At 47.6% G+C, this 16,114-nt stretch overlaps 1 protein-coding gene across 2 annotated transcripts in view; it reads right to left on the reverse strand.

The window, feature by feature from the left end:
* The window catches only part of ODF2 (outer dense fiber of sperm tails 2), a 137,573-nt gene that overhangs the window by 18,024 nt on the left and 103,435 nt on the right, over positions 1-16,114 (reverse strand). For both annotated transcript variants that reach the window (XM_030207923.1, XM_030207922.1), the window contains exons 15-18: positions 15,802-15,906; positions 15,096-15,254; positions 13,876-13,976; positions 13,631-13,793 (exon numbers count right to left, since the gene is read on the reverse strand). In XM_030207923.1, the coding sequence (XP_030063783.1) occupies positions 13,631-13,793; positions 13,876-13,976; positions 15,096-15,254; positions 15,802-15,906 (528 nt within the window). The remainder of the gene's footprint in view (positions 1-13,630; positions 13,794-13,875; positions 13,977-15,095; positions 15,255-15,801; positions 15,907-16,114) is intronic.

Raw genomic sequence — 16,114 nt, forward strand, 5'->3', positions numbered from 1 at the left:
TGAACTAGCCGTATGTCATCAGCTGGCTGTGCAATAAATGTCCTATCTAGATCCAGAAATTATAACACTAAGTTGAGTCTGCTGTGATAGATGAAGAGGCTGAAGGAAGTGACAGATATCACCAATACTGCAGTGAAATCTATGCCGAGTGCAAAGATCAGATCTTAAGAAAATTGCAAACGGCACAAAACATGGAAAATCTCGTTACAACAGCCACACCACTACTCCGGGCCTGAAACTGGCTTTCCATCAAGGCAAGAATAACTTTCAAGCTATGTTTTGGGAGGTGGGGGGGGGGGAGTTGGGGGGCTTGGGATTTGTATATTGAAAATTGATGATTTTATACTTACTTGTCTTCTATTACTTTGTATGCGTAAGTTCTTGTTGTGGAATCAATAAAAATGATTTTTAAAAAGGTGAAATTAGATCTTACCTGCTAATTTTCTTTCCTCTAGACCCTCCAGACCGGTCAAGACGCATGGGTTATGTACTCCTACCAGCAGAGGGAGACTGAGAAAACACTGAGCTTTTGATACTGTATATATAACCTGTGCAGCACCTCAACTAGCCAGTATAACGATAAAGCAGAGAACAAAACAAAACAAAACAAACAACCTAACAGAACCCCATACGTGAAAAATCCATACTATAGAAATATGGGAAATCCATACTATAGAAATATGTGCTTCTCCAGGCAGGCCACAAACCGAGCCACACCTGCATTAGACTCAACCAGCATCAGAACCTGGCAAAAAAAGTCTGAAAGTATTTGAACAATCATCAGCTGCCGAGGAAAACTCAAACACTACCTCCTGCCCTTAACGATAAACAGGGCGGGCTCTTGACCGGTCTGGAGGGTCTAGAGGAAAGAAAATTAGCAGGTAAAATCTAATTTCACCTTCCTCAGCGACCCTCCAGACTGGTCAAGATGCGTGGGACGTACCAAAGCAGTAAACATCTATGGGCGGGACCTGCGAAGGCTAGAGGTCAAAACTGCTGCACCAAAACTTGCCTCTTCCTTTGCATGAACATCAATCCTATAATGCTTCACAAACGAATGCAAAGACCAAACCGCTGCCCGACAAATATCCAGCGGAGGAATCATACCATTTTCCGCCCACGAAGCTGCCACTTCCCTAGTGGAATGAGCTGAAAAAACCTGAGGAACCTCGTGACCCTTCAATAAATAAGCAGACGCAATCGCCTCCTTCAACCACCTTGCTATAGTTGCCTTGGAAGCGGCTGCCCCCTTCCTCGGACCACCATGAAGAACAAACAAACGATCTGAGGCTCTGAACTGCTTAGTTCTTGACAGATAACAACGTAAAAACCACCAAACAGCTAGCTTTGCAAGGCGACGCTGCTCTGCATCTCCTGCTAAATCTCCTAAAACTGGTAAAGAAATGACATGATTCACATGAAAATCGGAAACCACCTTGGGCAAAACGGAAGGCACTGGACGCAGAGAAACCTTTTCTTTAGAGAAAGACAAAAAGGGCGCCCTACAAGACAAAGCATGAAGCTCCGAAACCCTCCGAGCTGATGTAATGGCCACCAAAAACACCGCCTTCAAAGAAAGATCCTTGCAAGTAGCTGAAATCAAAGGCTCAAACGGAGGACAGACTAAAGTATCCAAAACAAGATTCAAATCCCACGGAGGGACCAACCGATGACACGGAGGTTGAATCAATTTAACGCCCTTCAAAAACTGAACCACATCAGGTGCCGAAGCTAACAACTTCTCCTGAACCTTTCCGCAGAAACAGGACAAGGCTGCTACCTGCACCTTCAAAGTAGACAAGGCCAAACCCCTGTCCAAACCATCCTGCAAAAAATCCAACACTTCCGCAAAAGAAGTACGAAAAGGGCTAACATCATGCTCTTGACAACAGTGCTCAAAAATCCTCCAGACTCGAATATACGCCAGAGAAGTGGATTGCTTGCGGGAGTTTAACATCGTAGCGATAACTCTAGAAGAAAATCCTTTCTTCCTCAACTTGTGCCTCTCAAGAGCCAAGCCATAAGTGAGAATGGAGACGGATCTGGCATTACTATCGGACCTTGACATAACAACACCGCCTCTGTCAAAGGAATCGGCTCCACTGCCGCTAAACGTACCAGATCTCCGTACCACGGACGACGCGGCCAATTCAGAGCTATTAAAATCACCAGACCCGAGTGACGTTCGATGTGCTGGACTACTCGACCGATCAGAGGCCACGGAGGAAAAACATACAGCAACCCCTGAGGCCAGGGTAGAAGAAGAGCATTGAGTCCCTCCGCCCGAGGGTCTCTTCTGCGACTGAAAAACCATTGGATTTGTGCATTGTCTGCCGTTGCCATGAGATCCATCACCGGAAGGCCCCATTCTGACACAATGCGATCGAAAACCGACCAATGTAGAGCCCATTCTCCGGGATCTAGAGTATGTCTGCTCAGATAATCTGCATCCACGTTGTCCACTCCGGCTACATGTGCTGCTGAAAGAGCCTGAAGATGAAATTCTGCCCAGCGAACCAACTGCGCCGCCTCCTCTGCGACCGCCCGACTCTATGTGCCCCCTTGCCGATTGACATAAGCTACGGCCGTGGCGTTGTCACAGAGCACTCTGACAGCCTTGCCGAGGACCAGATTATGGAAGAACTGAAGGGCCAAATGAATGGCCCGAGTCTCCAACCGATTGATGGTCCACTGTGCTTCCTCCCGAGACCACCGGCCTTGGGCTACCTGACCGAGACAATGAGCTTCCCAGCTTGACAGACTGGCGTCTGCAGTGAGAGCTATCCACTCTGGAGACTCCAAAGGCATACCCTTCTCCAGGTTGTGTGTGTGTGTAGCCACCAGCGAAGGCTGCGACGAGAGATTGTGGTCAACGGTAAACGCATCTCCAACTCCTGTGACTGGGGCGCCCACAGACTGAGCACAGCTAACTGTAACTGTCGCATGTGCGCACGGGCCCAAGGCACCACACTTCTATGGCTGCCGCCATCATACCCAGAACCTGAAGATAAGCACGAGCCAACGGCATACGCTCCGCCAGAAGCTGACGAATCTGATGCTGCAACTTGCGAATCCAAAGGGACGTAAAGACACTCGACCCTTTAATGTATCGAACCAAACTCCCAGATACTCCAGCGACAGCGACGGGTTGAGATGACTCTTGCTGAGATTCACTACCCAACCAGGGGACTCCAAAAACTGTACCACATGAGCCGTAGCCACTGCGCTCTCCGCCTGTGACTTGGCCCGAATCAGCCAATCTTCGAGATAAGAGTGCACTAAAATGCCCTGCCTGCGTAACGCCGCTGCCACCACTACCATGACCTTGGAGAAGGTGCAGGGAGCTGTAGCAAGACCAAAAGGCAGCGCACAAAACTGAAAATGGTTCCCTAAAACGGCAAAACCAAGAAAACGCTGATGTGCCGCCCAAATGGGAACGTGAAGATAAGCCTCTGTCAAGTCCAGCGAAGTGAGGAACTCACCACTCCGGACTGCTACAATGACCGACCGCAACGTCTCCATGCGAAAAGAGGGAACCTTTAGGGCTGAGTTGACTCTTTTGAGATCTAGAATAGGTCGAAAGGAACCCTCCTTTTTTGGCACCACAAAATAGATCGAATAACACCCTGTGCCTTGCTGACCGGGGGGAACGGGAATCACTGCTCCCAACTTTAGCAATAAAAGCAAAGTGTCTCGTACTGCCACCTTCTTGACCTGAGAATGACAAGGGGACTCCAGAAAAAACTCGGGAAGCGAGGTTTCGAACTCCAGTGCATAGCTGTCGCAAACCACCTCGAGAACCCACTGGTCTGATGTGATCTGGGCCCAAGTCTGGTAAAACTGACTCAGATGAGCCCCTACACATACCAGAGGCTGGACCCCCACACCTTCATTGGGTATTGCATCCTGAACTTGGACCTCCCGAGGAGAAATCATGCCCTCCACGACGGCCTCCTTGAAAGGACTGTGTGCGCTGGTAAAAATGACCTCTAGAAACGCCACTAGACCTACCCGGTCTATACCGTCGGGCTGCCTTAAACCGACCACGCAAAGACGCCACCCTGGACCCCAGTTTGGGACGAAATTCCGGAAGACGAGGAACCTTAGCGTCACTAAGACCAAGCACCATCTTATCCAAATCCTCACCAAGAGCATGGATCCCTTAAAGGGAAGAGAAACACAATTTAGACTTGGAAAGCCGCATCTGCGACCCAACTCGCAACCAGAGAGCCCTATGTGCTCCAACGATCATAGCCATATTCTTGGCTGACGCCAGCAACAAATCGTAAAGGGCATCAGACAAAAAGGACGAACCCATCTCTAATTTAGCTAACTCCTGGACCCCCGAAGTTCCAACGTCCACTGAATCATCAAGAAGCTTCTCGGCCCAGCGAAAACAAGCTCGAGCTACCAAACCCCCACACAGAGGCCTGCAGTGCTAGCGCTGACAAATCAAAACTACGCTTGAGAAAGGATTCCACTTTCCTATCCAGGGGATCATGGAGTGCGGGACCGCCGTCTACAGGGATAGCCGTAGCTTTAGTAACCGCCATAACTACCGCATCCACTGCGGGGGCCTTAAATGACTCCCTATCCTCCTGCGGAAGAAGATAAAGCCTCGCCATTGCCCTAGAGACCTTATACGGCAAATCAGGCGAAATCCACTCCTGAGAAATTATCCCGGAGATCTTTATTCATGGGAAAAGACCGCACTTTATGCTGAATTCCTTTAACCAAAGGATCCACCTGTCTAATCTCTCCCGCGGGAATCTCTGCTTGCTCAAATTTAAGAGTGGACGTCACCTGGTCTATAAACTCCGCGAGTTCGTCCCTATGAAAAATGCGGACCACAGAAGGATCCTCACCAGGAATTAGACAATCCGGCTCCTGAGAGCCCTCAAAAACATCGGTCTCCCCAAAATCCCACATCAGAAAAAGAATCCACGTCCTCTGACCACTCTCGACGGGGTCTTTTAGGAAAAATGGGACTACCCCCTTCTGCCAAGGGTTCCGCCTGGGGAGGACCTGACTTCCAGGCCTGATAAAGGGTCCACACAAAATCCGGAGGGAATCCGACCCCCCCTGTACCTTCATTTGATCCCTTCTGTGCCGAGAAGGGTGAAACAGGCCCCAAAACCGCCGATTCAGGCGCCCGGACCGGATTCAAAATGGCGGCCGTTCCCACCGAAACTGAACCCGCCACCGACGGAGCTGCCTGGGAGCCCGATGCTACCGGAGCCGGAGACACCGCCAGAACTTCCGTAATCAACACCAGAGGAGCTGCGATCAGCTGTTTTGGCTCCCCGCATAGCTGACATTGACCACCTGGCGTCTCTACTCCCCGGCGCGAGCACACGCAGCAACGGAGCAGCTTCCTGGACATACCCGACCTGCCCAAGGGAGATAGAAAACGCTGCCCTGAAAAAGACGTCGACCTCCCTTCCAGAGATATACTAGCACTGCTCTCCCGCCTAGACAAAGCGAAACTGAACTCTCCGTTTGCTCCAATTAATTAATTATTTTATTTTAAAGAAACAGGGCGCCTAGCAGCTGCTGATTGCAAGGCACTCAAGGCTCCAGTACTGAGAGAGAAGCCGAAGGCACAAAGCTGCCACTACGAGAGAGCAGCACCGGGGGAGGGACCCGACCAGCAGGTGTGACACCCCAAGGGGAACACTGGGCCACACCGGACCCAAACCCCCAAAGCACGTTTTTTTTTTTTTAACCACGCACAGGGTTCTGTAATACCAAAAGAAGCTCAATTAAAAATGTCCCCGTTTTTTTTTTTTTTTTTTAACTACCTCACCAGTCTATTTGGAAGACTGCACAGGCTGTACTTCTACCTCTGCTGAGACTGAGAAAATACTGGCTAGTTGAGGTGCTGCACAGGTTATATATACAGTATCAAAAGCTCAGTGTTTTCTCAGTCTCCCTCTGCTGGTAGGAGTACATAACCCATGCGTCTTGACCAGTCTGGAGGGTCGCTGAGGAAATACAACATGCTTTGAACATGTAATAATACACACTACATGCAATAAAGCGAATGATACATACCTGTAGCAGGTGTTCTTCGAGGACAGCAGGCTGATTGTTCTCACGACTGGGTTGACGTCCACGGCAGCCCCCTCAAACCGGAAGAAAAATCTTACGCATGAGCGGCCGTCTTCCCGCCCGTGCGCGACCGTTCCCGCTCAGTTAAATGACAAGCAAAGAAATGAGGAAAAACCACAACTCCAAAGGGAAGGAGGGAGGGTAGGTGAGAACAATCAGCCTGCTGTCCTCGGAGAACACCTGCTACAGGTATGTATCATTCGCTTTCTCTGAGGACAAGCAGGCTGCTTGTTCTCATGACTGGGGTATCCCTAGCTCCCAGGCTCACTCAAAACAACAAACATGGTCAATTGGGCCTCGCAACAGTGTGGGCATAACAGAAATTGACCTACGAAGAACAACTAACTGGGAGTGCAGCCTGAACAGAATAAAACCGGGTCCAGGAGGGTGGAGTTGGATTCAAACCCCAAACAGATTCTGCAGCACCGACTGCCCGAACCGACTGTCGTGTCGGGTATCCTGCTGGAGGCAGTAATGTGATGTGAATGTGTGGACAGATGACCACGTCGCAGCCTTGCAAATCTCTTCAATAGTGGCTGACTTCAAGTGGGCCACTGACACTGCCATGGCTCTAACACTATGAGCTGTGACATGACCCTCAAGAGCCAGCCTAGCCTGGGCGTAAGTGAAGGAAATGCAATCTGCTAGCCAATTGGAGATGGTGCGTTTCCCGACAGCGACCCCCTTCCTATTGGGGTCGAAAGAAACAAACAATTGGGCGGACTGTCTGTGGGGCTGCGTCCGCTTCAGATAGAAGGCCAACGCTCGCTTGCAGTCCAATGTGTGCAACTGACGTTCAGCAGGGCGGGTATGCGGTCTGGGAAAGAATGTTGGCAAGACGATTGACTGGTTAAGATGGAACTCCGACACCACCTTCGGCAGGAACTTAGGGTGAGTGCGGAGGACTACTCTGTTATGATGAAATTTTGTATAAGGAGCATGAGCTACCAGGGCTTGAAAGCTCACTGACTCTATGAGCTGAAGTAACTGCCACCAAGAAAATGACCTTCCAGGTCAAGTACTTCAGATGGCAGGAATTCAGTGGCTCAAAGGAGGTTTCATCAGCTGGGTGAGGACGACGTTGAGATCCCATGACACTGCAGGAGGCTTGACAGGGGGCTTTGACAAAAGCAAGCCTCTCATGAATCGAACGACTAAAGGCTCTCCAGAGATGGCTTTACCCTCCATACGATGATGGTAAGCACTAATTGCACTAAGGTGATTCCTTACTGAGTTGGTCTTGAGACCAGACTCTGATAAGTGCAGAAGGTATTCAAGCAGGTTCTTTGCAGGGCAAGAACGAGGTTCTATGGCCTTGCTCTCACACCAAACGACAAACCTCCTCCACTTAAAAAAGTAACTCTTTTTAGTGGAATCCTTCCTAGAGGCAAGCAAGACACGGGAGACACCCTCAGACAGACCCAATGAAGCAAAATCTACACCCTCAACATCCAGGCCGTGAGAGCCAGAGACTGAAGGTTGGGGTGCAGAAGCGCTCCGTCGTTCTGTGAAATGAGAGTCAGAAAACACTCCAATCTCCACGGTTCTTCGGAGGACAACTCCAGAAGAAGAGGGAACCAGATCTGACGGGGCCAAAAGGGCGCAATCAGAATCATGGTGCTGCGGTCTTGCTTGAGCTTCAGTAAGGTCTTCCCCACCAAAGGTATGGGAGGATATACATACAGGAGGCCATTCCCCCAATGGAGGAGAAAGGCATCCGACACCAGTCTGCCGTGTACCTGAAGTCTGGAACAGAACTGAGGCAGCTTGTGATTGGTCTGGGAGGTGAAAAGGTCCACCGAGGGAGTGCCCCACTCTCGAAAGATCTTGCGTACCACCCGGGAATGGAGCGACCAGTCGTGCGGTTGCATGAGTCTGCTCAGCCTGTCGGCCAGACTGTTGTTTACGCCTGCCAGGTACGTGGCCTGGAGAAGCATGCCGTGCTGGCCTGCCCATCGCCACATGCTTCCTGACACAGGGGGCGAGATCCGGTGCCCCCCTGCTTGTTGATGTAGTACATTGCAACCTGATTGTCTGTCCGAATTTGGATAATTTGGAAGGACAGCCGATCCCTGAAGGCCTTCAGCGCATTCCAGACCGCTCGGAGCTCCAGGAGATTGATCTGAAGACCTTGTTCCTGGAGGGACCACACCCCCTTGGGTGTGGAGCCCATCAACATGAGCTCCCCACCCCAGGAGAGATGCATCCATCGTTAGCACTTTTTGCAGCTGAGGAATTTGGAACGGGCATCCCAGGGTCAAATTGGTCTGAATCGTCCACCAGCGCAGCGAATTGCAACAACTGGTGGGCAGGCGGATGACATCTTCCAGATTCCCTGTGACTTGGCACCATTGGGAAGCTAGGGTCTATTGAGCTGATCTCATGTGAAGACGAGCCATGGGAGTCACATGGACTGTAGAGTCCATATGGCCCAGGAGTCTCAACATCTGCTGAGCTGTGAGCTGCTGGGATGCTCTGGCATGGGAGGCGAGGGACAGAAGGTTCTGAGCCCTCGCCTTGGGAAGATAGGCCTGAGTCGTCTGTGAATTCAGCAGAGCTCCTATGAATTCCAGAGATTGGACTGGTTGGAGATGGGACTTCGGGTAATTTATCACAAACCCCAGCAGCTCCAGTAGTTGAATAGTGCACTGCATGGACCGAAGAGCTCCTGCCTCTGAGGTGCTCTTGACCAGCCAATCGTCGAGATACAGGAACACGTGCACCCCCAGCTTGCGCAGGTACGCCGCAACCACCACAAGACACTTGGTAAACACCCGTGGTGCAGAGGCGAGCCCAAAGGGCAGCACAAAATACTGGAAGTGACGTGTCCCCAGACGGAATCGCAGATACTGTCTGTGAGCTGGCAGTATCGGGATGCGAGTATAAGCATCCTTTAAATCCAGGGAAGAAAGCCAATCGTCTTTCTGAATCATGGGGAGAAGGGTGCCCACGGAAAGCATCCTGAACTTTTCTCGCACCAGAAACTTGTTCAGGCCTCTCAGGTCTAGGATGGGGCGCATCCCCCGTTTTCTTTTCCACAAGGAAGTACCTGGAATAGAATCCCTGCCCTTCCTGCCAGGGTGGCATGGGCTCGACCGCATTGGCGCTGAGAAGGGCGGAGAGTTCCTCTGCAAGTACCTGCTTGTGGTGGGAGCTGAAGGATTGAGCTCCCGGTGGACAATTTGGTGGGGTGGAGACCAAATTTAGGGTGTATCCGCACCGCACTATTTGGAGAACCCACTGATCGGAGGTTATGAGAGGCCACCTTTGGTGAAAAACTATCTCCCCCTGCCCCCCTTCCAGCCACCCATGTCCAGTGACCCTCCTCTCCCCCCTCTCTAGCCACCCATGTCCAGCGACTCTCCTCTCTCCCCTGTCCCCCTCCAGCCACCCAGGTTGCCCAGCAAATTCTTTGGGGCAGGCAGAAAAGATCCCCAGTCTTGCCTGCCCGCTGCCGGCGCTGACCCTCCCCCGTTGCCGGATCGCTCTTCAAAATGGCCGCCAAAAGGGTCGCTGGACATGAGTGGCTGGGGGGGAAGGGGAGAGAGGAGAGTTGCTGGACATGGGTGGCTGGAGGGGGGGCAGGGGGAGAGGAGGGTCGCTGGACATGGGTGGCTGGAGGGGATTTCAATGCAGGGGCCTGGCCAGGTGGTGGACGGAGGGGGGGCAGCGGTTGCGACCTTGGGGGGGGGGGGAGGGGCGTGGCAGCGAGGACAGCAGGGGTGGGGCCTCATGCTATGATGTGACATCAGGCTTGGCTACGGAGCCTAGCAGACCAACTCTGAAGAAAGCCACAGACACAGGCAGCAAGACGCATAGAACATTGGAGATGAGAATTATTATATAGGATATCAGTATACTGAAAGGTTATTATCCTTCAGAAGAATGAGTGTCAAGTCATCTTTGCTGAGGAACTGCATATGATCAGTATGGCTTAAGCAATTAGTGCAGCGTGTACTGAAAGGCACCTTTAGCAGCACCTTATTTTGTACCAAGAATCACTTTGGCACTCCACCTCAGCATGAGATCTGTGGCTTTTCTCCACAGTGCGTGACATCATGGGATCCATGTTAAGGATGGGATAATGAAAGTGCAGCATCTACTGCAAGGCAAGAGTAGTGCTGCCTGTAGGCGCCACAATAACATAAGCAAACAGGGAGAACTTAAGCCAGTGTGGCTATTGCAGGAACAGAGGAATGGTGTTAGCACAAAGGCAGGTGTCACACTAGAGATTTGAAAACAGAGATATGGCCAATCAAAGACTGTGATATGCAAGGGCTGCAGAGCTCGATCTGGCTTTCAAGAGACTGGAAGAAATGCTGCAGGTGGGAAGGTCACTCAATATGAAAGTCTGCCTGCTGCTTTTTTAGGAAACATCCATAATAGGTGATCTCTTTTTGGGACCTATTGCCATCTCAAGTCTTTTCTCACGATGGGTGTAGGAGCTACTACTGTGTGAAGGGATAGGGTGAGTCCACCAGAAAGGGGAAGACAGGAACTTATTGGCCATGAGCCAGGGCTGAAAACCACTGCTCTAGTGGAAGTCTATTCCAGATGTCTACTGCTCAGAGTATTTTCTCACACTTCTTTTGAGCTTCCCTCCCTTGAGTTTCATATGATAACTGATTGTCCTGTAGGAGTGCTTCCTGGGTCACCTTTGTGAGTCGGATACCTTCCATATTGAAGAAATAGCAACACGGTTATGGGTCAAGGAATGTTGTTAAAGGTGAAGGCTGACCAAACTGACAGACAAGTCTGTAGTTAGAATGGTATGTGCTCAGGAGTTTATGAAACAGAACATGAGGTAAGACAGAATAGCAGGGAATTTCTGGCTGTACAACACAAGAGAAATAGATGATGAGTGAAAGAAATGAAGTAATCTCTCATGAAAGGGCTTTGTATATACTAGGTAAAATAGAAACAGTATAATGTTAAGTAGTATAAGTAGCTTCATGATTATTAATAAATGTTTGAGACATTTTTCAGCCAATACTTTTGTATAAGCAGAACTGTACTCCTATGAGAAAAATTTATATTAATTCTGTATACTCTATTGGTAAATCAATAAATGAATTGCTTTTCTCATATGTGCGCGGCCTTGGTCTTTTATCATTCCAATCTTTTGATGAGATAAGTATGAACATTGGGATGGCGGTAAAAAGATCTAAACTATTTAACACTATGCTCTGAACCAAGCTGTCATAGATTCTGCAAAATTCCCTGTCCTGCAGTTTTGTGCTGTGCCATGAAGGACACTGCTTGCTGTATACCATCTTTGTCTACTGTTCACACTGTGTGGACCTGAGGCAAGTGAGGTCCCCAGTCGTGGACCAACTTTGGGAGGCAACATTGTATCTGTACCAGTTAGAACCAGTTCTGCACTGAAAAAAACAACAACGAACAGCTGGACTACCAATCAGGCTGGCTGGTTGGACTTCTGATCGGGCAGTGAAGATCTAGAGTAAAAGATAATCAGAGATACTGTTCCTGTCCTGTTTGCCATCACACAGGTACCCTGAGGAGTTGCAAGAAGGAATTAGTACATCTGCACCAGTGCCCCATCAAAATAACTACATTTTGAGCCTCTCTGAAAAATAGTTTGTACAGCTGCAAAAGAAGACTCTGCAAGCACAAGAGGAGATTTATGGTGCCTGGGTTCCCCATATACCAATGAACTCTGACTTTCCTGGCCGAGAGGAAAATGTTTTCTTGCATTCCGGACTATCTTGCTTAGGCAGACTTGCCTTGCTGTTGAAAACCACTTGAGCTGACAGAAGAGTGAATTTCAGCTTACCTGGAACTCTGGGACCAACAAGGTGAGTTCTGGGAACATTTCTATGGTTTCAGTTATCTAGAAATATCTCTTTGGAAGGCAAAAGGAAAGTGAGGGCGGACTGGCATGTGTGTGAAGACTATTTCACTTGTGATAATATGTAGTGTATAGTTTTCTCTAAGGAAAAACACTCATTGTAACTCAGGAATTATTAGTGCCTTTTATCAGATCTATTTAGTGACTTGTTGCCAGAATAATATATTTCTGCACACTAGCCTTATTTTTGTACAGATTCCTGTTATCTACAATAAAACAGATTTACTATCTGTGTCAGAGCTTGCATACTCCAGTCATTTCATCCCAAACCCAGATGGACTGGGATAACACACCTTAGATGTTACTGTGCTCGTGGCTTATGCCGAGTAATTGGGCCATTCCTTTGAGTTATCGCTACAGTCCTTGAACTTTTCTTCAGGTTCCTTGCCAGAGATGCTTAAAGTTTTCAATCAAATTTCCCCTTTACCCTTGCTCTTTCTATGCATCTATCCGAGCTATGCACATTCCTTGCACTCTTTTGAGCCATGCATACCACTGATTTTAAAGTCCTTAATACAACCAAGTTCGGGGTTAGAATGCTTAATCTGCTGTCTATTGGATATACCTATATTGGATTGAACCCCTTGGAATAACAATCACAGCTGAACCCTGAGGCAGGCATTTGCCAAAACATGGCCCATATCGGGTCTTTCCTAATAAAGATTGCTCTCTACACCAGAGGCCTACTATGTGATTTTTTCCTGTATTGACTCTCTCCATGTATGGCATACAGTGGTGGCTCTTCTATGAATTGGCTTTACCTTCTCAATGACCTTTTTGGTAGCCCTTTCCAAACTTGCTGAAGCCCAAAACTCAAATCTCTTTTTCAAACAAGTTATATTCTTTGCCTTCTTATCCTAGTCATCAAAGCCAAAAATACTCTGCTCAGAGTCATGGACTCCAGTTGTGTGCGCGCTCTAGTCTGGACAACAGAAACCAGGTGTGGGAATCAAATCTGGTATTCCTCTTCACAATGCAGAGCATTGCTGCTTCGCCACAGCCTGACCCTGTAAACCCTAATACATTAGTAAGTTTTTGATCTCCGCCATACACTGGGTAGATAGATTCTGTACAGGCCCATTTATAGCAACTCTATCCTGAGTGATATTAGTCATACCAAAACCCAATACTGTGTGTTAGAAGTTTGGGCTCTTTTTCCCTCATATGCATTACGTAACCTCTGGAGCAATCCATCTGCAACTCTATTCTGTGAAACTCCTTTATATATTTATATATTTACAGTTAAAATGTGCTTTTACTTATCTGGAATAACACTGTATCCCCTGCAGACCTTGCCAGATCACTTTTATTCTCTATTCATGCTAACTTCTGAATATATTGAGCAGCCCTGGTCTCAGCACAGTCCCTTGCAAGATACCTCTTTTCCCTTCCTCTACTAAAAGGACAGACTTGTAAGATGCTATCATAAATATACTTAAAATCCAGAAACACAGAAATATGTTGGATGTGGTTTCCTCCTGCTTTCTATCAGCCTTCCTTATATTTGGGCACTGGCCCCTGCTGCCCACACCAACTACAGACTGGATTACACTATTCACTCTTCTGTCCCTGTGCCAAGGGAATTAATCGTACAACGTAGGGATGAATCTGGAGTTCCCCTCTTGCTGTGATCCTGCAATAAGTGCTCACCTGCCTCCGACCATCCTCAATAGCTGAGTCCAGCTGGCGAGCCAGAGATGCGCTTTCACGAGTTTTCTCCTCCAGGCGTAACTGGTTCTGATGGATGGACTCCTCACGCTTGGCTATAATCTGAATGAGCTCTCGGTTCTGCAGCTCAGCTTCTTCCAGCTTCCTGAAATAGATTAAAAATGAATTTTACTATCTCTGTTATATCCCAGAATTACATGGGGTAGGAATGCAGAAATCCTCCTTACCTCTCCAACTCCTCCAAGTTCACAAGCAATTGCTTGTTTTCTTCTGTGGCAGACTGGTATCTTTCCCTTGTTATTTCCATCTTGTCCCCTTGCTGCTCAATCTAAAAAACACAAATTGCAGGGATTTATTTCATCCCTCAATGTCACTATACTAAGTGAAAACTGACACATGTCATTTTAACATTTACAGGTATAAACTGGCTACGTGTAAGTGGCAATTTTAGAGAGCTGCTGTTTACACATGTAGATGTCAAGAAGCAAGAGATTTCAAGGGGACATGGCAGTGAAAAATTTGTATGTGTATTTCCTATTTTACAATGGGAATAACATTTGCACCAAATCTGAGGCACACAGATGTTATAAAAGTGCTCATTTGAGCCAGGTCTTTAAATGAGGAATTAAAGGAGTCTTTTTTTTTTCCTTAATTCCTCTGCCACTTTTGTTTTCCTTTTTTTTTTTAAGGCAAAAAATGAAGAGAAAAATCTCTTTAGTGGCTTGCCTAGTTAATGGGTACCACTTATAGATGTGTGTTTCTCTATATACACATTTCTCTTTCTGTGTATATATACATACACACACACATATATATATATATATATATACACATACACACACACACACACACACATATATGTATAAGTGCTGGCACTTATATATGAAAGTCACAAAAATCGCTGTTCCCACATATAAGTGCCAGCACATATAAGTGACAACTGCTGACTGTTGCAGCTCTTTTTTCCACCTGTATTTGTTGTTATCCTCATATATATTTTACAAAAGGTTTTACACCGAGTACAGCCTTTTGTAAAATACTGGGGAAATGTAAAAGTTCCAACCTAGACATCTAATTTCCCACATTTAGCTGCTATGTCAAATGGTAAAAGCTGGAACAGCACACAGCAACTCAAAGGTCTTCAACCAAACGGTCTCACGGTAGAAAGTGGCAGGAGGGAAGCAAGGTCAATGATTTTCAGACAGTCACCTGAGGACCTAGGAACAAAAAAAACAAACAAACAAAAAACACCTGGAAATAACGTACAACGTTCCAAAGAGGAGGAAATAAGGGGAGGACAGCACACAATGGTTAGTTCTGAAAGGCAACGTTTAATGCATATCCCAAATAGAGAAGCAGAAGAGGAGAAGGTTTCCTGTGGTCAGCGGCTCTGCCTTCCTAGTGACTCTGTCTTGACTGCCGATGCACTGTTGCGCCAGGTCCTTACCCGGACCCGGAGGTCAGCAATCATTGAGGTCAGCTCTTTATTTTTCATTTCATAATCCACCAGCCGGTTCTGACACTCCTGTAGCTTTGATTCTGTTATCTTAAGTAACTCCGGGAGCTGCTCCAACTCTGCCAAACGACTGCTGAAGTTCTTTCGTATCTGAGAGAGATGGATAGAATATGATAATCTACCTGTACATGGCTTGTGCAGGACCACTGAGATGGCATTACAATAGCAAGGGGTGGGGCCTCTAAGGCAACATTACAGTACCCAATATGAGGTCTCTAAGAAAACAGTGTCACGGTACCCAGAGATTGGTCTCTATAGAAGCAAAGGCCACTGACCCAATATACTATTAGAAAACTAGCTTATTTTAATGCAAAACAGTCTTGTGAAGGTGTGTATCAGAAGACTATGTATTAAACATCTCTCTTATGTGCTAAATAAAGGAAGGAATGTAGGGCTATTTAGGATAAAGTTTTGTGATGGTGTAATCTGTCCGAGGATCATGCTGCATCTTTTGATTTTTAATCTATGTGTTGCCTTATGCTCAAGATTCTCCAGCACAGGGAGATAGTTTTTCTGTGCTTAATATTAGTTTGATCAACAGATGCCAAAATGTAGCTTCCCAAGTTTCCGAATGACCACAACCTGCATGTCTCCACTTTTGTGGTTAAGGCCACAGCTGCATTGGGAAGCCCTTTACCTGGTCTACCTCTCGTTTCATGCTGTCTTTCAGTGTTCGGTTCTCCTTGCTGCATTTCTCCAGTTGTGCACATATATCATCAGCTTCTGTCTTCGTCTTCTGCATCTGAACATATATATGGAAAAGAAAGAATGTCAGCTACAGGCATGGAATGAGCATGGCACCACCCCAGAGAAAGAGGCATATAGAGCTATAAATGGCACAAAAAGACCAACTGATCCATACATTCTGCCCATTTATTCCTATCCACATTGCTAAGGATATATAGCAACTGTCACCATACAGCATGATGACTTGTAAGATATCACTGCTT

The sequence above is a fragment of the Microcaecilia unicolor genome, chromosome 6 (genome assembly GCF_901765095.1).
Source record: "Microcaecilia unicolor chromosome 6, aMicUni1.1, whole genome shotgun sequence".
Classification (NCBI taxonomy): domain Eukaryota; kingdom Metazoa; phylum Chordata; class Amphibia; order Gymnophiona; family Siphonopidae; genus Microcaecilia; species Microcaecilia unicolor.